This window comes from Triturus cristatus, chromosome 10, assembly GCF_964204655.1.
Source record: "Triturus cristatus chromosome 10, aTriCri1.1, whole genome shotgun sequence".
Taxonomy (NCBI): domain Eukaryota; kingdom Metazoa; phylum Chordata; class Amphibia; order Caudata; family Salamandridae; genus Triturus; species Triturus cristatus.
The window spans coordinates 1,000,451,359-1,000,477,946 of NC_140593.1; the positions used below are offsets into that span (position 1 = coordinate 1,000,451,359).

Sequence of the window (26,588 nt, forward strand, 5' to 3'; positions counted from 1 at the left end):
CTCTCCTCTCTAGCTCAGGAGATTTGGAGATGGGCCATACCTCTCAGGATAGATCTACTGGCAATTCACCTACCGGGGAAGGACAATGTGGAGGCAGACTGGCTAAGCAGGCAGACCTTGGCATCGCACGAGTGGGAGCTCAATGGCCAGGAAACGGAGAAACTCTTCCAGAGATGGGGAACTCCCACAATAGACCTATTTGCAACACGCCAAAATGCAAAATGCCAAAGCTTCGCGTCCAGGCAACCAGATCAGCAATCCCAGGGAAATGCCCTATGGATAAGCTGGTCGAGGACATTTGCCTACGCCTTTCCACCAATTCCCATGTTGCACAGAGTGCTCGACAAGTGCAGAACCAGCAACATGACGCTGATCCTAGTGGCTCCGCAGTGAGCAAGGCAGACATGGTTCTCACAAATTCAAGAAATGGCACAAGGCAATCCATACAGGTTCGAGAGGAGGAAGGACCTGCTCTCAATGCAAAACGGAGAGGTCCTGCACCCAGAGCCAGAGACCCTCAACCTGGCGGCATGGCTCCTGAAGACCTAGAGTTCGCACACCTAAGATTGCCTCCGAGCACTATGCGAGTGCTACGGGAGGCAAGGAAGCCAACTACACGAAAATGCTACAGCGCAAAATGGAAGAGATTCACTGTGTGGTGCAGGAAAAAGGGCCTGCAAAACAGAATGACAAGAGACTCAACAGTACTGAGGTACCTCACACACCTTCTAAAGAGTAACCTCTGCTCGAGCTCCCTAAGGGTACACCTAGCGGCGATCGTGGCCTACACCAGAGGTGAAAAGGGTGGAAGTTTATTCACCCCGCAGGTTGTGAAGAGATTCATGGAAGGAGCCAAAAGGATGGCCCCCCCGAAAAGGTTGCCGCCGCCGGCATGGAATCTGAACGTGGTTCTGACGGAGCTCATGAAGACACCGTTTGAACCCATTCACAAGGCCACACTGCAGATGTTGACGATGAAAACGGCCTTTCTGGTGGCCATAACATCACTACGCAGGGTGAGCGAGCTTCAAGCACTAACACTACAGGAACCCTACATTCAGATTCACAAGGACAGAATAGTCCTGAGGAGGGACCCACACTTCATGCCCAAGGTGGTGTCGGCGTTCCACATGAATCAGAGTATTCAGATACCAAGTTTCTTCCAAAACCCGGCTTCAAACGCAGAGAAGGCCCTGCACACCCTCGACGCAAGAAGAGCGGTGATGCACTACATTGAAAGAACCAAGGAACTCAGGAAGTCGAAGCAGCTGTGTGTGTCCTTTGCTACTAGCTTCATGGGTAGGCCAGTGACTAAGGGCACCATCGCTAGGTGGATTGCCCTCACTATTCAATTCTGCCACAAACAGGCTGGACAGGAGCTAGCGGAGGGGCCTCAGGCTCACTCCACAAGGAAAAAGGGGGCCACCGTGGCCTTCCTGGCGAACACGCCCATCCAGGACATATGTCTCGCGGCAACTTGGGCATCTGTGCACACGTTCACGAAACACTACTGTGTGGACATTCAGATGAACAAGGAAGCACAGGTCGGACAGAAAGTGCTTCAACACATTTTCAACGACCAACGCTCATCTACCACCCAGCCGCCACAAAATTAGGAAAACCGCTACAAAGTCTATGCACAGCATAGTGAATCCAGAAAGATTCACGCTGCAAAACGAATAGTTTCTTACCTGTCGGTGTAGTTTTGCAGCTTGAAGATCTTTCTGGATTCACTAGCGAACCCACCCACCTCCGCCAGGAAGATGAGGCTGGAGGAAGAGGGGGTAAAATGGAAAAGATCAAAAGAAATGAAAACGTACAGCAAAATGGACAAGAAAGAATAATCAATCGCCTAGGGTTAAAAAAAAAAAAAAAAAAAAAAAAAAAGGAAAGGAAAAAAGAACCCGAAGATGGCGCCCCAAAGGTGGGACTTCCGCAGGAAGCACGACGACGTCACGAGAGGTGCACCAAATGGTGGGTCGTCGCCGCCCACCTGGGCTACGAAAAAAAAAAGAAAAGACTACGAATCCGGACCCAACCACAAGATCGCGGAATAATGCACAGCATAGTGAATCCAGAAAGATCTTCAAGCTGCAAAACTACACCGACAGGTAAGAAACTATTCGTTTTCAAATTAGTACTGTCAGTTTTTGTTAAGAATTGTTAGGATGGGGAGTGTACTCTGTGAGTATATTTGGCCTGCCATACCCTCCATGTGGGTATGCACAATTCTGCATTATCGTTCACAAAGGCAGCTGCACTTGAGATTTTTGATGTTATCCTCTTGCAAAGGGACTAGGATTTAGTGGAAAAGTAGTAGAATCTCTCATCACTGCCTCTCCTTCCTTTTGCTGTTTCACCAGTGTCTTCCTCTCCTTCCTTTTCCCACTTTGCTCCTCTTCCCCCCTTACTGGGGTCAGTCTCTGGTAACATGTCTCACCTATTTGTGCCCAAGTAGTCTGCTCAACGTGCACTCCTCTACATTGCCCATTCAGGTCACTACCACATCCATATACTGCATTTCCAAAGAAATCATGGTGGTTTGTGTGCCTCTTGATTATGTGTATATCTTCGAGGTTACAGGTTCCAAACCCAGGAAAAACTCACAAATGTAGTGTTTGTGCTGTAGTGGTATTTTCATGCGGTTCACATGTTCATTCCCAGTGACTCAACACGGGAAGTTAATGGTCGTTTCTTCAGAAATGTTCGTTCAGCAAGCATATTAGTTGACATCTGTTGACTTAATTGGCCAACCGTGGAGATTTTTATGTAATTCACTAGGTACATATTTGATTCTCAGTAAGACCGCACAGATGAACGGTTGCTATTTTTCCTCTTATCCCCATCTTCCAACAAAATATTTAGCTGTGGATATCCAGAGTTTAGTACCAGAAACCAAACCACACACCATGTATTCACCTTATGAGATATCCGAAAAATAGAAAGTGTAAACTAATCACTTGTTTCTTTGACTTCTGAAAGAATTTGTTTCAGTTTTGCTCCAGGGCTAAATCTTAAGCTACAGGAGGCTGGACTAGGGGGGAAATCATAGGCCATTTCATCTTGGTTTGCCTTGGTCCACTGTAATTTAAACATGCAAACTTGGGACTTGAGACATCAGTTTGTATTGGATAAAGGTGCAACATCATCCCAACATGGTGTGTATATATAGCCTTTGCACCAAAAAACCTTAATGGGTCATGGGTTTTATGCTGAAATGGCTCTGAAATAAAATGCTTATAACATGAAGACGACCGTTTGGTGCTGGCACCCACAAAAGAACAGTTCCTCAGGTCAAATGTAGTTGTTAACTTCTCCATACATTACACTTCCCGTGTCCTTACAATTAAGCATGAGCAACTTTTTAAAATTGCATAAAAGATGTCAAGAAGAAGCCCTGTGTTTGCATTTTGTCATCTCTATGACGACGTGCAGATTCTTTACAATCTACCAACAAAATGAATACTAAAACTCCCTCCAAAAAGTGTCCTGTGTGTACTTGGGCACTGCCCCAATCTGCAACGCAAAGAAAATGTTGGCTAATTCTGCAAGATGTTTAATGTCAAGAAGAACATCCTTAAATTCTGGTGGCCCAGTTGTCGTCCTCTATATCCAATTCGGTCACTCTAGATAGCTAAACCTTTAGAAGAATCACTAGAATTCTTTAATCTTTGCATTTTCTCTGCAGGAGCTCTCCACCAAATCCAAACACAGGACCAAAGGTGAGGAGGAGATATTGCCTGTGATTGTAGATCTCATGGTTTGTTAGTTTTATATTTGGAACTTGAAGCCATACTTTGAACAGCATTCATGCGCCACTATAAAAAATAAGAGAAAAGGCCTTCTTACCTCATGTCTAGCTGCAAAGTAGGTTTACAATTTTCCCCAAAAATACCATTGTAATTGTAATTTTAGTAATCACTGTGATAAGTACAATGTTCAATTCAGATGCCCAGGGACCATTTATTTAGTATAACGGTTAGTTCACTGTGGTGAGTAATGTAGATTGATTGGTTAATGGTCCCTTCTTTTATTTTTGGCATGTAGCTGAGGTACGGACACCTTGTTAACCCTTTCATTGGTTAAGGCTTTGTATCTTACCACAATAATTACAGTTCCTTTGCTTTTCAGGAGTACCTCTAGTTGTTGTCATGTACACAAAACATTGAGTTGTTACAAAAGTGAACAGAGCTGGGACACTTACCTGGGGTTGGGTGGTATAGTAAATCCAATTTCCTTGATGTTCAGCAGAGGGAGGTTGGACTGACCACCTGCGAGGATTTTACTTATTATATTAACAGCAAAGTTATTTAGTTGTGTGTCAAGAATATCCAGGTAAAAAAGTTGTCTTCAGATATATGGGAACAAGTGGAACATATCTAGCAAAAGATCACTGCAAAAAATGACAAAGCAAGAACTATTAATGCAAGATGCTCCTGGATTATCAGATACTTCCTATGTGGATTTTTAGTGTTGGGAATCTAAACTCTGTGCAAGGTGGAAACATGTTCTACTGGCACCCAACGAGCACTTGTAGAGTGAATATTGAAAGGATTCCCTTCTCCTTCAGTAACCAAGCAGTAAAGCCAAGCAGAGCTGCTGGATGCCATAGCAACAGAATAACTAAAAACCTACATCCAGGTAGTGCAAGTACACAAAACTAGTTTTGTGCCTGTACATTGGAGACATCTCAAAGCTATTATATATATCTCATGATGGCTTCTCGTTTTCCTAATATCCTCCTCTACCTTAATCAGGTTTTTGACAGTTGAGCATGGCTTACATAAAGAATTGTGTTAGCAAAACCAACAGTAGACTACTGTAGAAAAGTCCTTTGCTTGGCTATTGAACAAGGTCTTTCATACTCAGCTGATTACACCCTCTATCAAACGTTAGTTTTGTATGCTACAAGGAACAACTAAAGTCCATCTCTTCATTAAGGTAGTTAAAAAAAAAAAACTTGCTTTGAAAAATTGCTTACTGATTACACTAAAGCAGCTGACCACTCTTCCCTTTATCCACAACGACTAAGTTGAGTAACATTTTTTTTAAGATATAGTAAAGCAATAAACATAATAGATATGAAAGCTTTGTAGTGATGACCTCTACTCTTCTTTCACAACAGTGCATACTACCAGGCATTCTTGTTTTGTGCCCAAGGAAAAGGAAACTTTGTTATTGTTTCTGCTGCCATGACGAAGAAATGATGTCTTTGTCAGACCTGTAAAACACTTAACAGTGACCTTTCTGGCATGTATTCCTTTTGTTAAGCTATGAATCCCCATCTTCTGATCTTCTCTTCAGAGATTGCAGTGATGCTACCGCCAGGTATGGAGCGCAGTTTTGAATGGGCAGGTTGCAGCATATCTGCCTAATACTTAATGTGCCCTAAGCTACATAACATCTTCTATTTTGGGATTATTCAGTAGTGAGGATCAATGCACAACAGTTTAGATTATTAATTGCCTTCTAGCAACAGTTTTCCCCTGACCTTTGGGCTGAATGTATCCTTTCTTCTGGGTTAAAAGGTTATGACCGTACCATCCGGCTGTGCTATAGTGAGTGTGTTGTACCACATTCTAAATTCCTTCAAAGGTCTTGAGAGATTTTGATCTTGGATGTAGTATTCCGGAGCAGTGGTTCTGAACCTTCGGACAACACTCCACTCGCCCCCCCCGCACTTAATCATTAATGGAACCTGGGGACCCCCACTTAGTCATTACTGGAAGCTGGGGGACTTCAGCGTAAACATTTTCGATTTTTTGAATTGCAAAAATATACACAAAACATACGGAAACATTCATTAAACAAATCCACAAATTATTAATATTTTATTTATTTTATGTCACAAATATATATAAAAGAAATCAACATTATTATTTGAATGCGAATGTTGGAGCTTTTCTACATTCAGGCTACTCATTGTCCATACTTTATTCTGTTTGATGCACTTGTGCTGTTCCTACGAATCAATCTAAGGCTACTATTGTTTTGCCTCTAATTTCTTCACTTTTACAGAAAGTTTTGAAATGTTCAATTGTACATTTTGCTTCTCTATTTATATACACTTAATTAATCTGTTAATATTATTTAATTTTCTGAGCAGTCTCTGAACTTCTGAGGAGGCTTTGTTGACCCCCAAGGGTCCCCGGTACACGGGTTAAGAACAACTGTTTTAGAGTATGAGTAATATGAAGATTTGCTTATGATCTAACTAATATTTCTAGGGAATTTGCTTCTTTACTTTTGAATAATCTTATTCATAGTTGCCCATTTGATTCACATTCTGCAATCTCTTCCAATTAACAAAGATATTAGACTGAAAGCTGACTTTCTTCCCAACACTTGCACATAATAAATTAGGTTAGTTTTGCTAATGCAAAATGAATTCTAAAAGGTGAAGTTAAAACTAAGCATGTTCTGGTGCTACATAATGTATATAAGTTTAGAGGCTTCTGAGAGGTTCACACAAGGGTAGGAAGCACAACTCCTCTGTTTTGCATTTTTTACTGGATATTGACAAATGGTTGAGATACCAAAAGAATAAGCTCTACGAAAGTAGTGAGTAAAAAAACTAGATTTTTAGTAATTGATGTTTTCCCTTTACAATTTCAATCTGTTGTTGTGTTTATAGGATTGAAGATACTAAATTAGGTATTTTGTACCCCTTTTTGTGTAAAACAATATTTTCAATTTTCACAGAAAACCTCTTTATTGGATCTTATGGATGCACTTCCGCCTTCTGCTTCAGTGTCTCAGAAAACAGAGCCATGGGGAGCCTCAGCAGTTACGAACGCAAACCAGCCTGACCCCTGGGGCGGTGGTGCAGCTGCATCTGCCACTACTGATCCTTGGCAGTCATTTGGTAAGATGCCACTAACATTTCTTCTTCTTGTGTATTATAAGTTAAGCCCATCAGGGTATCGATTCATAGTAGATAGATGAGGTTAGTTCCATAGAGGTCACTTAATAAACTAACTGAACATCATAGGTATTGAAAACATAGATCAGACCTGGATTAATGGTTGATGACAGGACTCTTGCCTGGACAAATAACACCAGTATTTATTGTGAGTAGGAGTAAGGAGAGTGGGGTGAGCTTAGGAGGTAACTTGATTCAGCATTCCCTCCAACAGGTTTTTGGTCAGGCCATTTAAATGTTGGTGTAGTTTTACGTTCTCTTGTGTTGAGAGGGAAGTGTTCAGTTCAAAGCAAGTGTGATTTTCCTGGCTGTTGAAACATTGGAGGTTATAACTGCTAGGACAGATGACGTGATAAGAGAAATAAAGAATATAGAAAGTGGTCGATATAGTGACGGGAATGGAATCCCAGACAAGGAGAAGAGGATAACCAACGGCAGAGGTTGCGGTGAGGTAGAGCAAAAAAGAGAAAGAGCTCTCTTCAGTCTAGTGACCTTCACGCATGGTGTGGAGAGGTGGGCTCAGTTTTGTTTGGGGTGGGGGACAGGAAGAATAGGGTGGGAAGAGTCATTGGTGAAAGAGAAGGTTTGATGGGGATGGGATATAATGCAGTGTTATCGGAGCACCTGGTTTCATTTCCTCACACTGCTATGTCTGTAATTTAAAACCGTTTTTTGTGGGATGGGTACTCCATCTAGTTCTGGGGTAACATGTTTTGAGTCCTCCTAACATTTGTTCATCTCACTGTTGGTAGTTTGGATGTTTGAACAAGCCGCTTGAATTTCCCATTGCAAATAGACTAGCATGTCCTCCACAATTTTCACCTCAAGTTCTTCAAGACACTTAAATCATCTTCTGTGAGTTCTCTTTTGCCCTCCGTTTACAAACTTCCAGTGAGTGTTCCTCTGTACCAGCGGATTCCCGAGACATGCTGTCTCCAGAGACTACTCGGCATAAAATGTTTATCTTCTCTTCGTGTCTCATTGCATTGAGGCCTGTCTGGTTAAGTCCGGCACCACTTTACTTCGTGTCTATGCATTGCTTCATGGTTCCCTGTCGTCCTCATTTCGGGGATTCTTCAGGATTGTGCCTGTCCTCCCAACACAATCCAACTTCTTGAACACTTCAGGATTAGGAGTCTCTAATTTACACACACGTCTCCAGAAATCCTCTGCCTCACCATCCCATGGAATGGCAGACTGCTCTCCATCTTACCAAAATTCAATAACCTCCTCCAGCTGACTTTTAGTTTGTAATGGTCTCCTGAACAAATAACACCAGTTTTTCATTTCGACTTTCTGACTTCTGTTCAACTCAGCATCTGCCTTGTTCTTTCTCAGTACTTTTCCACCATCAGTCTCTGAGACACCATTCAGTTGGCCTAGGTCTAAATAAGCAGGCCTCAATTAGACTCTTTTTCCAGGGTATGGAATAACAGATTGTGGAAGTGTAAATCACCAAATACACCAAACATAGTTTATTGTATATGTATAGATATTTTGGGCACAGTCGCCAACAGCCTCCAGTCTCCAACTGCCTGAGGCAGAACCCGCACATCGCTGATCCTTCACCATGCATTCCACATTCTGTGTTCCATTTCCTAGGACTATGGAATACAGCATGAAGTACACATCACCACAACATCTCCCTCCTTATATACATAACTTAAACTCTCTATGGAAACATAATTACATCCATAAATAAATACAAAAATACATACGATAAAAGGCAACCTCTTTGTGGACAAGTCCACCATACTTGAGTTCAGAACCACCAAATGCATTCATAAATAAAAACTTTAATACACAGGCAACTATGCTGGTTTGGTTACCACAAGTTTGCTTCTTCGTGCTACTGGATAACTTACTTTGCCCTCACGTGGGCTTGGCTTAGGTTTCGGATGCCCATCCTGACAAGTCGAACGATCACCTGTACCACCAGAGGATGACACCTTTACCACTCTGCTTTTGTTTCACCATTCATGTTCTTTTATGCAAACAACATTTCCAGATACTTCATCCACTCTTACAGGAGACCTGAATTTGGAATTCCCTTTGACCACATAGGTAGGATCTCTCACCCATACCCAGTCATACACATTAATATCACACCTGACTTCCTTAATCTTGTGTCTAGCATCATACCCCTCTTTTATGTTTTTTCTTGAAGCACTTCAGATTTGGGCTACGTAATCTTACACACAGACTATTATTATTATTAATAAATTTTATAGAGCGCGTAGTCACCCGTGAGTATCCTAGCGCTAAATGCGCTGTCAAATTTTTTACTGAAATTTGCTCAACCAAGCAGGACACAATTTAGATAACTCAATATCTGTACACAGCCCCTCATGATTTCAAATGGACACAACCCAGTGACAGCCTTTGGACAAGAACGATGGGACCACAGCATAATATCTACAACATCACCCAGCTCAGTTTTGTTTTGGATGGCCCACTGAATGCACTCCACCAAGGTGCGGTACATTTTCTCAACAGGACCATTTCCCTGGGGGTGATATAGTGCTATGCGTTTGTGTTTTATTGCATTGCTTATCAGAAACTCACTCATGTCCTTTGGGACAAACTGTACTGCATTGTCAGATGCAATCATTTTTGGAACCCCCTCTCTCAAAAACTATTTCGTAATGCATTTTATGACCATAGCAGTGTTGGACTCCTTCATGAAGCCTACTTCCCATCACTTGCTTTAGTAGTCTACCGCACCATCGCAAATTTACGTTTACGTGGTAAAATGTTGAATGGACCAATGAAATCTATCGCTAATTTCAACCATGGCCCTATAGGTAGAGCACAGTGCTACAAAGGAACGGACTCAGCCTTCATACCTTTATCACTTGTGGCAAATAAAACGCAAGCCTTCACACTCACTATTTCTGTGTCCATCCCGGCCACCAGTAATTGTCCCTAATCTTCAGTTTAGCAATAGTTTGTTTCAAATGTCCTTCATGTCCACATAGAATTATTTTTACCCTTAAACCACTACGGGCAATGAATTTGTTACCTCACATTAGCATCCCGTTTCTCTCTAACGAAAACTCATCTGTCACTTTGAAGTTAGACTGTATGCTTACCTGCAACATCGTCTCCTTGGGCCACCCCTTTTGACAAACTTAACACTCTCTAGTCTTCAACATCAGGCATTTCAGTCAACCATTCATCCTCACTTAACACATTATCCTGGCAGACATCAATCACAGCTATCAAGCATTCGTCATCCTCCTCCTCCTCCCAGTTCATGGATTGCCCTTGACTGACTGGGGAACGTGACAAATAATCAGCTCTGGTGTTTTCAATACTGAAATTATACTACAACAGTTTCAAACTCAGTCTGACCAATCTAGGGGTGTGATCTTTGATCACAGTGCCTCAGATTATGTTTTCCAAAGACTCGTGATTAGTGTTAACTGTAAATTTCCTCCCCCAAATAAAACCTTTAAACCATTCAACCGCCCAGCAACAGGCCAATAGTTATTTCTCTATGATGAGAACATTTTCTTTCAGCTACCTGGATGCAAAACCAACAGTCCTTTCATCACCACCTTCTTTATTTTTTTTTTTTTACGATTCTGGCACCTAATCCATCATTACTTGTGTCCACCGTAATAATGTACTCCATTGTACGATCAAATGTTGCCAGCACCTCAGCAGACACTGTCTTCTTTTAGAGCAGCAAATTCACCTTGTCACTGATCACTCCACATGAACACTTGTTGTTTTGTTTGGTATTTCTTTTAGAAGTTGCCTTTTATGTACAGTTTTTGCTGTTTTATTTTTGTTTTAGGAATTTTGCATAAAATTTGTAAACTCATAAAAAGGACGAACCATGCTCTTTACTTTTGGGTCCAGGAGCTTTCATTAAAGCTTCCAACAGACCTGGTCTTGATTCCACCCCTTTTTTAGATATAACATGGCCATTTATGCTATGCTGTTTTTTTGCAAATGCATATTTTTGACATTTGCTACAATCCCAATCTTATTCAACCTTTTCAGAACCATACGCATGAGTTTTTCATGACTCCAAAGGTCTTCCCCTTTAACAAGGATGTCATCCTGGAATATCACAACTTATTTGATGCCTTGTAATACTTCCTCTAACACATGCAGGAAAACCGAGGCGGCAGATGCCAATCCAAAAGGCTTCCTACTGGACTGTGCCGACCGGTGACACAAGTGATGTCAAATGTTTGGAGGATTAATCTTATTCTACTTGATGGTAAGCAAATGGCAAGTCGATTTTGCTGAACACTTTGGCACCTCCAAACGTAGTGATGTCATCTATGCGAGGAAGGGAATGAGAATTCACCCAAATCGCCTTAAGGCTCCTCAAATCAACACAAACTCTGTTGACCATTCTTCTTCCTAGCAATTACTAAAGGGAATAACCAAAGCAATGAGTCGGTCAACTCGATAACTCCATCCTCGTACATTTTCCTAAGAATCTCAGCTATATACTCCGAAACTCTAAAAGGCTCATAACTTCCCTTCAACATGTACATGGATTTTGAGTTTAAATCATCTAATTCTTCCCAGCCTGTAACTGAATACCGTCTTATACTTTACTGTCCAGTTGTTATTTGGTTCATGATCAAACGGAGCGAACACGACAGGTCCTCCATCCGTAATGAAAGACACTTGAACTTTACTCCCTGGCCTCAACATTTTGCCAACCAAACCTTGATGGTGCCAGCCTAATATGTTCAATCCCTTTCTGGACACATAAACCCTAAAAAATATCTCTTTCCTTAAATCTCATAAGAAATTCAAAATATCCTGAGAGTTGAATCCATCTACCATCATACGTTACTGGGTTTCTGTCAGGTGGAAAAGGTTTCTTACCACCACCCCACGTTTGATGCCAAGATTCCTTGGTGAGCATCATCCTTGCTTTCAAATCAACCAACAAGTCCAACACTTTCCTGTCAACTATGATATTTTCATACAGGTGTGCACAATTCGCCTCGCCTCCCTGAACAACCAGTATTACATCTTTTTCCATGCCTAACTCATCCTCCAAACTGTCACTGGTCACTCAATCGGGCACTGAATTTACTTTCGCCTCTGGAAATTAGCACACTTTGGCATAGTGTCTCACTGTCCCACTTGTTCTACACTTTTTTGCAGGACAAAGGTGCTTACTAGACACATGGTTAAGATATCTGCATCTTAAACATATGTTGTTCTGACTACAAAATTCTTCTTTACCCTCTTTTCTTTTTTAATACATTTAAAGAACTGTACCTTTTGTTTTGTGCTCCCATTTTCTTTAACCACAGCAACCCCATTCTGCTCCTTAATTGCAAGTGCACTATTCGCCGGATAGTACTATACTTTTTACTATATCTATAGTCTCTGAGCGTGGGGTTCTTCAAAGTCACTAACCTTTCTTCGATCTTTTTGTCACAACAACTCTTAACTATCTGATCCCGGATCAGTTGAGAAGTGAAACTCAAATTTGCATTTAGCTGCTAGCATGGGCAGACCTGCTATAAAACAATCTATAGACTCGTCTTGATGATGCTCCCTAATAAAAACACTTGCCTGTTCAAACTAGGTTGAACATGAAATTGCTCCTCCTGTTTACTCACAGCCAACTGATATCTTTATAAATATCTTTCTTATTCCTCAACTCTTTCATATGGCAGCAAATGTTCAAATATGGATGATTCCTCAAACCCTAAGTTATATTCTAACAAAAATATTTCCCTCTCAAAATAATACTTGGTAAGTGACCAGAATCTTGACACCCCCGGAGCCTCGGCGATGTCTCCTTAACATATGGGAACAAACTGATCATAAGAGAATGACGCAGCTCTGGGTGACGTTAGGGCTCATGCTGGCAAAACGCAATATAGCCCAGCGATGGGGTTCGGGGCAGGCGCCTACCCTGGCGCAATGGATACGTGACATGGACCAAGTAATGGTGGTTGAAAAATCTGTATATATACATAGAGGGTGCCCCCGGAAATGGTCCCAGGTGTGGAATGGGTGGAATGTATACAGAGGGAATATATGTGAGCCCCCACCAGACGCATCAGATGCTGAACTCAGTGACCAAGAGTAGTGTGCCTTTCGAATGCAGGGGTTCGGGATGGGAACGACGATATGCTACGTATGAAATGTCTTTATGTCTCACTTGTAACTATACTGCACTGTGGAATTCCGTTTGGAGTAACCTCATGCTACGCCTGAAGATCGATGAGTGGTGTTTATTTTCTTTTGTGTTTGCAAATTTAATAAAAATATTTCAACAAAAAAAAAAATACTTGGTTTCCACCCTATCACACCAAGATACTTTGTAAATGCTCTGTACCAATTGGCTGGAGAAACAGAAGTGTGACATTAACACACTGCATTTTGATATAAGGTTAATATACGCCTAGGTTGATATAAAATGCCAGAAAAGGTTATATACTATGTCACTACGTAGCTTTACAAAACAAAATTCAATGCAATATCGGGCAAAAATAAATCCTCCACTAACACGCAGAAGTGTAACTAGACCAAAATGGCTGTTTGTGTCGAAACACAGTGTCACTGTGTGCATGCCACTGTTTGTAGCATGCGACTTCCTCTGTGCCACCGAATGCTGAACTCACTGTCTCACTGCTTTCTTGCACTTATTTGTCAAAAAGCGTGCTATAGCTTTCAATACACTATGTGCACAGGAGAAATGCTGAACTACGGGCCACTCTGTTTTGGATGCCCCTGTGGGTTAACCGTAAAAACCCAGCCCTTACCAACACACAGATCCTTATTCACAGTTGCTTACAAATGTGGACCTGTCAGCGCTTTACCGCCTTTACCAGTGTGCATGCTTCAACTGACAGCCATGTACAGTGCATATGTGCCTATCACAGCTGACCAAATCTTGTGACCCAATGCGCACTAAAGATGCACTAAACAACTGCTTCTGACGTGATGCGCACTTTCAGGCATGTAGCGAAGCTCGGATTGAGTGCGTATCACTTCTGGTTGCGGACGTAGTCAGGACGCACCTGAGGCTTCCCATGGACAACAAATGTTCCTGACGGGCAGACTCGGAACGCCTCGACATCTAGCTGTGAGGAAAGAAAAGGAGCGGGCTCCAACAGACCTTGTGCTGGACACCACAAAGCTTAGCTCGTTCTGACCTCACTTAATCGCGCACCACCTTGACAGTAAGTGTAAACAATAGTACAGTCTTCATAAGCATACAGGCTGTAGTCTCACGTGTCTGACTGTTCTCGGGCTATCTCACAGGACTTTGAGTTACATACAGACAGTTTCAGCATACTCATTCTTTGAAGTTTAAACACACATTCCCCAGAGTCGGCAATACTGGCTTTAAATGTCCTCTGTTCTGATTCCTCCAAATTCATCCATCACATGAATTGGAAGATAATGTTCAAATGCAATGTTACGTGGCAGTGTTCGGCATCCGCATGATTCGCTGACTGTGGCCAACTCCTCGCCAAATTTGTGGAAGTGTAAATTACCAAATACACTAAACGTAGTTCATTGTCGATGTATAGATTTATTGGACACAGTCTCCAGACTCCCTCCAGTCTCCAACTGCCTCAGGCAGAACACCCACATCACTGATCCTTTACCTTGCAGTCCACATTCTGTTCCATTGCCTAGGAATTTATCACCTCATGTCTCTTTGTTAAATGCACTGCCCAGCCCCAAAGGCACCTGCAGTTGAAAGCTCCACCTGTGCCCAAGAGGTTGGGAATGAAGTACCAGGCAAAGATGCAGCCCGGGTCCACGTCTTTTAGTATCTCTTAGAAGCTTCAAACTCATGTTAGTTTTTGAATGCTAGGGTGTAAATTGTTCCACTGGTGGGAAGGTGCATTAGCATTTGATGCAATAGTTCCTTTAGCTCGCATCTCCTCCAGGGTAGGCATCCAAATTGAATTTTTCATCGCCTGCTTCACCAATTCCAATCTGGCCCTTTTGTTATTAGTTGTTTAGAATTCTCTTGAAGTAATGATAAGTCTCACTCCATGATTATGCTTCTCTGCCTTTGGAAGTTGTATGAAGCATCCATAGGCAGGCTGGAGATTGAAGGGTTCATTGCCTTCCTTAGCAGTCGCTCGGCGTGGGATAGTGAGCCAGGATGTGCTTTTATGCTTACCCTGTGAGGTGAGACAGTGAGAAGTCTGATGTGGGGCATTGTTCTTAGAGTTTCAGGGTAAAGAGTTCAGGTTTTTTGGGAAGCAGTTCATCACTGATGGACTAAGGATTTATTGAAACTCTGAGTTAGTGATTTCTGAGGACATTTCTTCTGTGTAGCATAGTGCCATTGTGGCTCCGGTGATGGTGACTTGTTGCACAAGATACTTCATGTTTCGGTATAGGAGGACTTTGAGAGTTGAGCTGTTTTGAGGATGCACTGTGCTTGATTTGAGAGTCTGGTGGTGAAACTAGAGTGATGTAGTCAAATCAACATGGGCTTGACATCAGCCTGGTAGCTGTGTTGTACTGCCCAAAGTTCTGGAAGTACTATTGTCAGGGATAATCTATCCTGAATAAGACCTGCTCCTACACTGCTAATTGTATATGAAAAGAAAGGATGGCAGACACGCAACACTACTGGTTGCCTGGAAGGCTTAGTTTTGCAGCGTGAATCTTTCTGGATTCACTATGCTGTGCATTATTCCGCCATCTCGTGGTTGGGTCCGGAATTGAAGTATTTCTTCTCTTTTTTTTTTTTTTTTTTTTTTCGTGGCCCAGGCGGGCATCGACATACCACCATTTGGTGTCCTTTGTGACGTCGACGCGCTTCCTCCAGAAGCTCCCACCTTTGGTCGCCATCTTAAGATTCTTTTTTCCGCCGTTGGGTCTGGATCAACAGGAAGGAGCTCCAAGAACTTTGGAGAGAAGAATCGACGATAGAGAGAAGAAAATTGGAATATATCACCGGGGAAGATCAAGTAAAGAAGAAACTCGACAGCAGTTCAGAGAACATCGAAGAACTCAACGTTTTTCGAAGTAGAATGTGCATACAGGGGGCTCCCTGGGCGCGGTGATGGACAAGACTCCATTCAAATTCTGCACAAACTGCCACCACAAGTACTCGCAAAAGGACCAACACCCGGTTTGCAATCTCTGCTTGCCGCTTGACCATCGAAGCGAGGACTGCAACGCCTGTGCAGCGTTCACCCCGAAGACTCTCAGAGTAGGGGAGAGACAGAGAAGAGCAAACTACAACATGCAGGGGACGCCCCCATCGCTACGAGATTTGGGACTCTCCAGCGGAGAGGAAGACAACGTAGCAGAAGGACCAGAAGACGTCGTGGTCGTCAAGGTCGAAAAGAAAACGTCGAAGGAGGTAAGAGTCGTCGAACCCTAAACTCTCCACTGATACTCGCAAAAGCGAGCCAAAGTCCTCGAAAGGAGCATGGCCGTCGAAGCACTCGACGTAGACTACTGCAACCAGGGACAAGCAGACCGTCGGATCCTCTGAGAAGGACCCCCAGACAAGGGAAAGGCGCCGAAGAGCAGCCACGAAAAAGAGGCCTCGACATCGAAAGGCGAAGGCCCGAGACAGGTTTCGACGTCGACAACCGCGAAGAGGAAGGTCGAGGCCATTGAAGCCGATCACGCGGCAGAGATGAAAAAGAAAAGAAAGAGGCTTGAGTCCGAAATGGCTAACATCTTGCAACGCAAGAAAGACTTCGACGAAAAGCTAAAATTCAACAGCATACCTTCGAAGACTACGCCCGAAACAGAAAGAGGCGTCAAGGACTTTCAAGCGCCGAACACACCTGAACCTGGAGAGGAACAGGAAGATGACCTGTACTACGGGACAGGTGAAGTGGAAGAAGATGACTTACCAAGAGTCGACTTCTTCGGAGGCTCAAGACTTGCCGTGGGAAGATCTCGACGCCGAATCACCGGAAGAGGGCGTAGATTCATATCTGTCAAGGCCTTCGCCGCCGGACGACAGAGAGATCTACAATCAAGTCATCAAAAGGGCTGCTGACACGTATGGAGTGCTGTTAGAGGAAGAGGAACCCCAGTCTTGCTTCCTCTTGGAGACCTTGTTGCCTTCCCAGACAAAAAGCCAGTTCCTGCCCATGCTCCCAAGTGTTCTGGACCAGGGGAAGGAGGCATTCAAAGAGCCTGCCATGTGTAGAGCTGTGACTCCACGAGCAGAGAAAAAATATAAACATTCTTCGAAGGACCCCATGTACATCAGAGGGTCAGTACCAGCCGACTCCATCATTACAACCACGGCTCGGAAAAGAGCAAATATACCCACAAACTCTGGCCCTCCACCAGACAAAGAGAGCAAGAGGATGGACATGATAGGTAGGAAGATGGAAAGGAGTGCAGCTATACAATGGCGCATCGTCCACTCCAATGCACTCATCAACAGGCACGCATACCAACACTGGGAAGAAGTGGGAGAACTCCTCAAGCACGTACCAGAACAATGCAAGAGAAGAGCAAGCCATTACATGTTTAAAGTCAGCCCTAGACGCAGCATAGACATCTAGCAGGCAGATGATGCTGGGGATCACAGAAAGGAGGCATGCCTGGTTAAGAATTTCAGGTTTCAAGAATGAGGTCCAAAACGACATCCTCAACACACCCTTCAACGGGGAACAACTGTTTGGAGCACCAGTTGATGAAAAATTGAACCAGCTGAAAAAAGATAACGAAACAGCTAGGTCTATGGGGGTGCTGCAGTTCCAGGAGACCAACAGGCAGAGGAAATCATCAGCCTGGGGCAACACACCAATCCACCCAGCAAAGTTATCAAGGGGGTAACCAGGGACAGCAGCAGCAGAACTGGCAGTACCATCCCAGAGGACAATCGTTTTGAGGGCGTGGCCGAGGAAGGGGTAACGGCCAGAGGGGAAGTCAGCCTCCCACAGGAAAGTGACTCACCAGCAAAAACAACGCACTCCTGGATGAGACCTCAGGACGTGCAGAAAGAGCCAAGACAAAAACCAGCAAAAAATCAAAATCTTCAACAGCTCCTCCAACACACATCGCCAGTAGGAGGCAGATTAAGACACTTCCTCCAGGAGTGGAGGTAAATAACATCAAACAAATGGATATTGAACCTTATACAATATGGGTACTGTATAGACCTGGAAAGGCCACCGCAAAACAGAAGGTCAAGGGTCAGAGTGCGCACAACAGAAGAGCTGACACACTTGAGGGAGGAAGCAAGAGAACTGCTGAAGAAAAGAGCCATAGAAATTGTGCCACAAAAACAGCGGAACAAAGGGGTTTACTCAGCCTACTTCCTCATACCAAAGGTAGACGGAACATTACGTCCAATTCTAGACCTCAGATTCCTAAACAGGTTCATAAAGACTCAAAAGTTCAAGATGAACTCGCTCTAAGCGGTCATACCTCAACTACAAAAAGGAGACTACATGGCAACTATAGACTTAAAGGACGCCTACTTGCACATCCCCATCAACAGCAAACACAAACACCTCCTCAGGCTTACAATAGGCACAAATCACTACCAGTTCGCAGTGCTAGCTTTCGGACTAAAATCAGCACCGAGAGTCTTCACAAAATGTCTGGCGGCAGTAGCAGCATTACAACAAACAAATGATGGACGGAATGCTGACAATGCAGACATTCTCCCCCAGTCAAGAGATCTGGGTTAAATCCATCGTTCTTTTGCCCACTACACCACCCCAGTTTAGACATGGCCATATGCAAATCAGTCTTGACCCTGTGCCTCGTGGGAACAGTCCAGCCCGAACTGCCAAGCCATGTCTTCCCTGGACCGGAATCAAGCATCCTAGGACCGGTTTCTGGCTATCAGCCGTCATCAGCCAGGATAGCTTGACTCCAGTGGCGTAGTGAGCACGGGTCCCACGTCTGGGAATACCCATCCCACTTAGGGCGAAAAGCGTTACAACAAACAAATGATGGACGGAATGCTGACAATGCAGACATTCTCCCCCAGTCAAGAGATCTGGGTTAAATCCATCGTTCTTTTGCCCACTACACCACCCCAGTTTAGACATGGCCATATGCAAATCAGTCTTGACCCTGTGCCTCGTGGGAACAGTCCAGCCCGAACTGCCAAGCCATGTCTTCCCTGGACCGGAATCAAGCATCCTAGGACCGGTTTCTGGCTATCAGCCGTCATCAGCCAGGATAGCTTGACTCCAGTGGCGTAGTGAGCACGGGTCCCACGTCTGGGAATACCCATCCCACTTAGGGCGAAAAGCGTTACAACAAACAAATGATGGACGGAATGCTGACAATGCAGACATTCTCCCCCAGTCAAGAGATCTGGGTTAAATCCATCGTTCTTTTGCCCACTACACCACCCCAGTTTAGACATGGCCATATGCAAATCAGTCTTGACCCTGTGCCTCGTGGGAACAGTCCAGCCCGAACTGCCAAGCCATGTCTTCCCTGGACCGGAATCAAGCATCCTAGGACCGGTTTCTGGCTATCAGCCGTCATCAGCCAGGATAGCTTGACTCCAGTGGCGTAGTGAGCACGGGTCCCACGTCTGGGAATACCCATCCCACTTAGGGCGAAAAGCGTTACAACAAACAAATGATGGACGGAATGCTGACAATGCAGACATTCTCCCCCAGTCAAGAGATCTGGGTTAAATCCATCGTTCTTTTGCCCACTACACCACCCCAGTTTAGACATGGCCATATGCAAATCAGTCTTGACCCTGTGCCTCGTGGGAACAGTCCAGCCCGAACTGCCAAGCCATGTCTTCCCTGGACCGGAATCAAGCATCCTAGGACCGGTTTCTGGCTATCAGCCGTCATCAGCCAGGATAGCTTGACTCCAGTGGCGTAGTGAGCACGGGTCCCACGTCTGGGAATACCCATCCCACTTAGGGCGAAAAGCGTTACAACAAACAAATGATGGACGGAATGCTGACAATGCAGACATTCTCCCCCAGTCAAGAGATCTGGGTTAAATCCATCGTTCTTTTGCCCACTACACCACCCCAGTTTAGACATGGCCATATGCAAATCAGTCTTGACCCTGTGCCTCGTGGGAACAGTCCAGCCCGAACTGCCAAGCCATGTCTTCCCTGGACCGGAATCAAGCATCCTAGGACCGGTTTCTGGCTATCAGCCGTCATCAGCCAGGATAGCTTGACTCCAGTGGCGTAGTGAGCACGGGTCCCACGTCTGGGAATACCCATCCCACTTAGGGCGAAAAGCGTTACAACAAACAAATGATGGACGGAATGCTGACAATGCAGACATTCTCCCCCAGTCAAGAGATCTGGGTTAAATCCATCGTTCTTTTGCCCACTACACCACCCCAGTTTAGACATGGCCATATGCAAATCAGTCTTGACCCTGTGCCTCGTGGGAACAGTCCAGCCCGAACTGCCAAGCCATGTCTTCCCTGGACCGGAATCAAGCATCCTAGGACCGGTTTCTGGCTATCAGCCGTCATCAGCCAGGATAGCTTGACTCCAGTGGCGTAGTGAGCACGGGTCCCACGTCTGGGAATACCCATCCCACTTAGGGCGAAAAGCGTTACAACAAACAAATGATGGACGGAATGCTGACAATGCAGACATTCTCCCCCAGTCAAGAGATCTGGGTTAAATCCATCGTTCTTTTGCCCACTACACCACCCCAGTTTAGACATGGCCATATGCAAATCAGTCTTGACCCTGTGCCTCGTGGGAACAGTCCAGCCCGAACTGCAGTAGCAGCACACTTAAGGAGGAAGGGGATACATGTATACCCATACCTCGACGACTGGCTGGTAAAAGCAAGCTCATACCACAGGTGCAGGAAGCACATAGAGATAGTGATACAGACGCTTGCCCAACTGGGGTTTTCGATCCATTGGGAGAAGACGTCAATAGAACCAGAACAACTGAAGAGGTTCTTAGGAGCAGAGATCAACACCATACAGAGCAGGGTGATTCCATGTGCACAGAGGACTCGGGCTATATGCAACAAGACGTGTCTTTACCGCAGGGGGCAAGCTCTGACAGTGAGGACTGTGAGCAAACTGATGGGGATGATGGCATCATGCATACATTTGGTACCAAATATTCGCCTACACATGAGACCATTCCAAGGACGGATACAGCAGCAATGGTCACAAGCAACAGGGAGTTGGGAGGATCTAGTGGTTGTAACACAGACAGCACAGCAAGAAATAGCATGGTGGAACCAGAAGAACTTAGTACAGGGGAGACCGTTCTCACAACCAGCTCCAACTGTAACCATTACAACAGACTCCTCCCAAAAGGGGTGGGGAGCGCACACAAACAACCTCAAAGTAAGAGGGTTGTGGGGAAGTCAAGATGCAATAAAGCACATCAACTACCTAGAACTCAAGACAGTGTTCCTAGCCTTAAAGGCCTTTCAGAAACTGCTGTACAGTACTGATACAAACGGACAATACAACTACCATGTTCTACATCAACAAGCAATGAGGGACACAGTCAGTGACACTCTCCTGGCTAGCGCAGGAAATATGGAGATGGGCAATCCCCAGAAAAATAGACCTGTTAGCAATACATCTACCAGGGAAGGACAATGTAGAAGCAGACTGGCTCAGCAGACCGACGTCAGCATCCCACGAATGGGAGAGCAACCAACAGGAAATCCAGAAGGTATTCCACAAATGGGGGACTCCACAAATAGACCTCTTTGCAACACACCAAAATGCAAAATGCCAAAACTTCGCATCCAGAGTACCTTGCAAACAGTCCCTGGGGAATGCGCTATGGATAAGCTGGTCAGGGACATTTGCCTACGCTTTTCCACCAATACCGCCACTACACAAAGTGCTGAAGAAGTGAAGGTTCAGCAGCATGACGCTCATGCTGATAGCACCCCAATCGGCCAGACAAACCTGGTTCTCACAAATCATGGAGATGTCACAAACGCACGCACACAGGTTCCCCGCCAGGAAGGACTTGCTAACGATGCAAAACGGAAGAGGTACTACACCCAGAACCAGAAAGCCTCAGCCTAGCTGCATGGCTCCTGAGGACCTAGAGTTCGCACACCTCAAGTTACCGGCAAGTACGATGGCGGTACTCAGAGAGGCAAGAAGACCGACCACAAGAAAGTGCTACGTAGCAAAGTGGAAGAGATTCACCGAATGGTGCATTAGAGAAAATCTGCAAACAAAAATGACTAAGGAATCCACAGTACTAAGATACTTGACGCATCTACTGCAGAATAAACTAGGCTACACATCCCTAAGGGTCCACTTTGCGGCAATTGTGGCTCACACAAGAAGAGAAACAGTGAAAAGTTTCTTCACATCACAGGTGGTAAAATGATTCCTAGAAGGTGCTAAAAGGATCGCACCTCCAGGCAGAATGCCCGCACCAGCATGGAACCTCAATGTAGTGCTAACACAACTGATGAAAGCACCATTTGAGCCTATTCACAAAGCTACACTGCATATGCTCACACTAAAGACAGCCTTCCTAGTGGCTATCACATCACTGCGAAGAGTAAGTGAATTGCAAGCGCTAACACTCCAAGAACCCTACCTGCAAATACACAGTAATACGATTGTCATGAGAACGGACCCGCATTTCATGCCAAAGGTGGTGTCTAAGTTCCACATCAACAAGACAGTTCAAATACCAAGTTTTTTCCAAAAACCGTCCACGAGCATAGAAAGGGCCTTACACACACTGGACGCCAGGAGGGCAGTGATGCACTATATGTAAAGGACAAAAGAGTGCAGAAAAACAAAGCAATTTTTTGTATCCTACGCCAGCAGTTTTTTGGGACGACCTGTTACCAAAAATACCATTGCACGATGGATTGCACAAACCATTCTGCTCTGCCACAAACAGGCAGCTCAGCCATTACAAGGAGCAGTTCATGCTCACTCAACAAGGAAGAAAGGAGCAACAATTGCGTTTCTAGCCAACATACCAATTCAAGACATTTGCCAAGCGGCTACATGGTCTTCAGTGCACACGTTCACGAAACACTACTGTGTGGATATCCAAATGAACAAAGAAGCGCAAGTGGGGCAGAAGGTCTTGCAATACATTTTCAGTAACCAATGCTCATCTTCTACCCAACCACCACTATGAGGACAAACCGCTACAAAGTCGATGCACAGCATAGTGAATCCAGAAAGATTCACGCTGCAAAACGTATAGTTTCTTACCTGTCGGTGTAGTTTTGCAGCTTGAAGACTTTCTGGATTCACTAGCGAACCCACCCTCCTCTGCCAGAAAGATGAGACAGGAGGATAAAGGGGGGTAAAAGGTGAAAGACTTTACAAGGATTAAATGAGAAAAAAAGAAAGAAAAAAGAATCCGAAGATTGCGACCAAAGGTGGGAGCTTCCGGAGGAAGCGCGTCGACGTCCTGAAGGACACCAAATGGTGGTATGTCAACGACCACCTGGGCCACGAAAAAAAAAAAGAAAAGAGATGAAATACTACAATTCCGGACCCAACCACTAGATGGCGGAATAATGCACAGTATAGTGAATCCAGAAAGTCTTCAAGCTGCAAAACTACACCGACAGGTAAGAAACTATACGATACTTGATACTTAAAAGAGAACTGTGTCACGGAATGTGCTGTTGGACCCTGTGTTTTTCATCAAGCAGTGGAACTCTGCTCATTCCTGGTCACTGTTTCGATTGAATAGATGAGGCCTTTGGCATGGTCTAGCTCAAGACAAAGACCTAATTCCGGGCAGGCAAGTGTGTGTCACCATGTTTGTATGGTAAAATATATAGCACATGCTAATCTTTAAATTAAACTGTTTTTTCTAGATTTGTTTTTCTTGTGTTGCCAAAGTTTTGAATGGCAATGTAGTTAGTTTGTTGCAGAACCTCTACAACCCAACAACCTTGTGAAATTGAAGTTTTTTTTCTCCCATGCACCCTAGATTGTAATTACAATAGATATTTTAAAGCGGGATTAGACAAACATCACTTTTTTTATTTGCGGACTATGAACAAAACTGCAGATTTAATTAATTCTGGCAGCAGATTCCTCACCTTTTGAATATTCACCTGACGTGAGACTGGATCCGGACACTTTCCAGCAATTCTTCTGTTCGCCTGAAGGTGGTGCCTTGCAGATCCACACTTTTTGAAAATGATGTGCAGGGCCTATGTAGGCACAATTCAAGCATGCTGGCGTCAGTTCCTTTTCTTTCCACGCCTCACAGATGTGGATCTGGAGCTTCTCACCTCTCTCAGAGATTGCTTTTTGTGACTTTCTTCCCAAATTTCAACAGTGTGCAAGTGAGTCAGCCCCATAGGATGACAGGTTTTGCAAAGACTGTCTCAAGCAGATGTCTTTGACAGATTTTCTCCAGATTTTCCTGTGGTGTCTGAGTTCAGACCACAACACGCGCCTATGAACCCGAAAGCCATCAGGGAACGTAAGTCGATACTTTGTGACAAGACACAACGTCGGGACTGCTCCAAGTCCCGCTCCAAGCCAGTGGTCCGATCCCGGAGTCGACAAAGTCATTCTCGAGGCTGGTCTTCGTCATGCTTGAAGTCCTCATTTAGAGTTCCAGTTAGCAAGGGAACCCGGGGATCACCGGGCACCTTGGATAAGTACATGTACAAGAAACATTGGCCCTACAGTTAAAAACAATACAAGTAAAACAAAGGTTATTTTAAAGATTGGTCATAATAAATCATTTATAAAGAACCTTTTTATTAAAAATTTACTTTGGGTGACTCATTGGGTGTGTTGTTGGAAATGTGATATATATATAGTCCCTGGTGGTATTCCTCGATTTGTCTGCTCTCTGGGAATGATAAAAAAATTTAAAAAAAGATATAGGCTCTGCCATAACATGCATGCATGATTGTTAATGCAGGTTAGATGTTGTGACACTGGATTGGATTTCGGCTATTTTTTTAAATTTATTGACTATAAGCATGTTTTCCTCTTTGGTGCTGTTCAGCACCAGCAACAAGAATTGGCAACCCTAAAAGATTGGTTAATGCCATTAAAAGTCAAAATATATGGGCTTTGCACGTGCTGGTTTGTTTAAAGGATCTAAGAAGCTTCCTCATGTAACAAAAATATTAAGAGGTTTACACATGCTGTATGAAGAACCCTCATTACTGAGTTAATTTTACACCAGCGCTGGGATGTCCCTTTGCCGGGACAGCCATGCGCTTTGGAAATCTTAAACCAAACCAAAACCTTTTGATGATTGATAAGGTTTCACCAATGCTAACGGGGTAATGGTAGATGTGTACATTTTTCCAGATATTTGTTCATACTTACTGGTTAGCTTCATCACAGGTCTTGGGCCTGAAGAACTGATAATGAACTAGCAAGTAAAGTAAAAAATTTGACGTAACTTGGAGAAGCTGAAAAGCTTTTTGAATTATATTGAGCCGTTATCATGCATTTAGGATTACTTTGTGAATAATACCTATGATAGACTGTGTTTTATTTTTATCACTGGTCAGCTTTCACTTAGTTGAACTGTTTATCATCTATGTTCTTAAATGTTTTATTCTAGGTACAAAAACTGCAGCTTCTGCTGATCCTTGGGGGACAACAACTGGATCTACAACCAATTCTCTCCCCAAAAATGCTGACCCTTGGGGATCTTCCCAGTCGTCTGTAGGCAAATCTTCGGGGGACCCATGGGAGCCATCATCGCCAAGGAAAACTAGCATTTCCGCTTCTGGTAAGCAAGGTGTTATGGGCTTTTTAAAGTGGGTTCCATTAAAAGTACATTGTGAACTGGAATACTAGCCTAAGGGATGCAGTAGTTTTGTATTTATTGATATGCCCTCTTATATATGGTCTGTTTTCTAAATTCTGTTTAATCTATTCTGCTATGGTGGACATAGGCTTGCTGTGAGAGTGCCATTTGTTTTTTCATTGAAGAGGATACCTGATCCCTGCTGTGACTTTTCAGTTTTTGGAACTTAGTCTTTTCTTGGTAAGGTATCTTTACCACCATTTTATGTATAATTTTCCCTTTCAGTTTTATATAGAGATATGTACTTGTGTGTGTAATTCAGATATACATTATATTTATCCAAGATGCTGAACTGGAATTATTTTTTCTAATTGAAGAAATAATTTTATAAAAGCACTTTATAATGCCCTGCATTTTGTTGATTTAAGATCTAGTAGCTTAGTCGGATTTCATCATAAATGTAATTGTCTGGCATCTTGCCTGACTGTTATGCGCTTCCAGATCCAAAATATTATGGTGCCTCTTAAAAATCACAGGTGTGGCAGCATCAGCCAGTGTATTCATATGTCGGCATATGGCGTCCCCCAGGGGTCTATACTTAGTCCCCTACTATTCAACATCTATGTTAGACCCCTGGCTACCATCGCTGAGGACGCTGGGCTGACAATCTTTTCATATGCCGACGATACACAGATTGTCTTTTCCCTTTCCAGTAGTGAAGGCAACCGTGACTCTGTTCTAAAAAATGGACTTTCCCGTGTCGCCGAATGGATGCAAATACATCTTCTAAAGTTGAATGGCGACAAGACGGAGGTCGTTATTTTAGGTAAGAACAAAGAGTTATGGGGCCCTCAGCACTGGCCAAGTAATATGGGACCCCTTCCACAACCGGTCTCTGTGGTCCGCAATCTTGGTTTTCTTATAGATGACAAGCTATCTATGAGACAGCAAGTTACCAAAGTTGCCTCCACCTGCTTTGCCATCTTAAGGTGGCTGCAGAAAATT

The 26,588-nt window shown here is 44.0% G+C and overlaps 1 protein-coding gene across 3 annotated transcripts in view; it reads left to right on the forward strand.

The window, feature by feature from the left end:
• Positions 1–26,588, forward strand: part of EPN2 (epsin 2) — a 305,236-nt gene that overhangs the window by 222,166 nt on the left and 56,482 nt on the right. For all 3 annotated transcript variants that reach the window (XM_085628997.1, XM_085628999.1, XM_085628998.1), the window contains 2 exons: positions 6,703–6,865; positions 25,395–25,565. In XM_085628997.1, the coding sequence (XP_085485123.1) occupies positions 6,703–6,865; positions 25,395–25,565 (334 nt within the window). The remainder of the gene's footprint in view (positions 1–6,702; positions 6,866–25,394; positions 25,566–26,588) is intronic.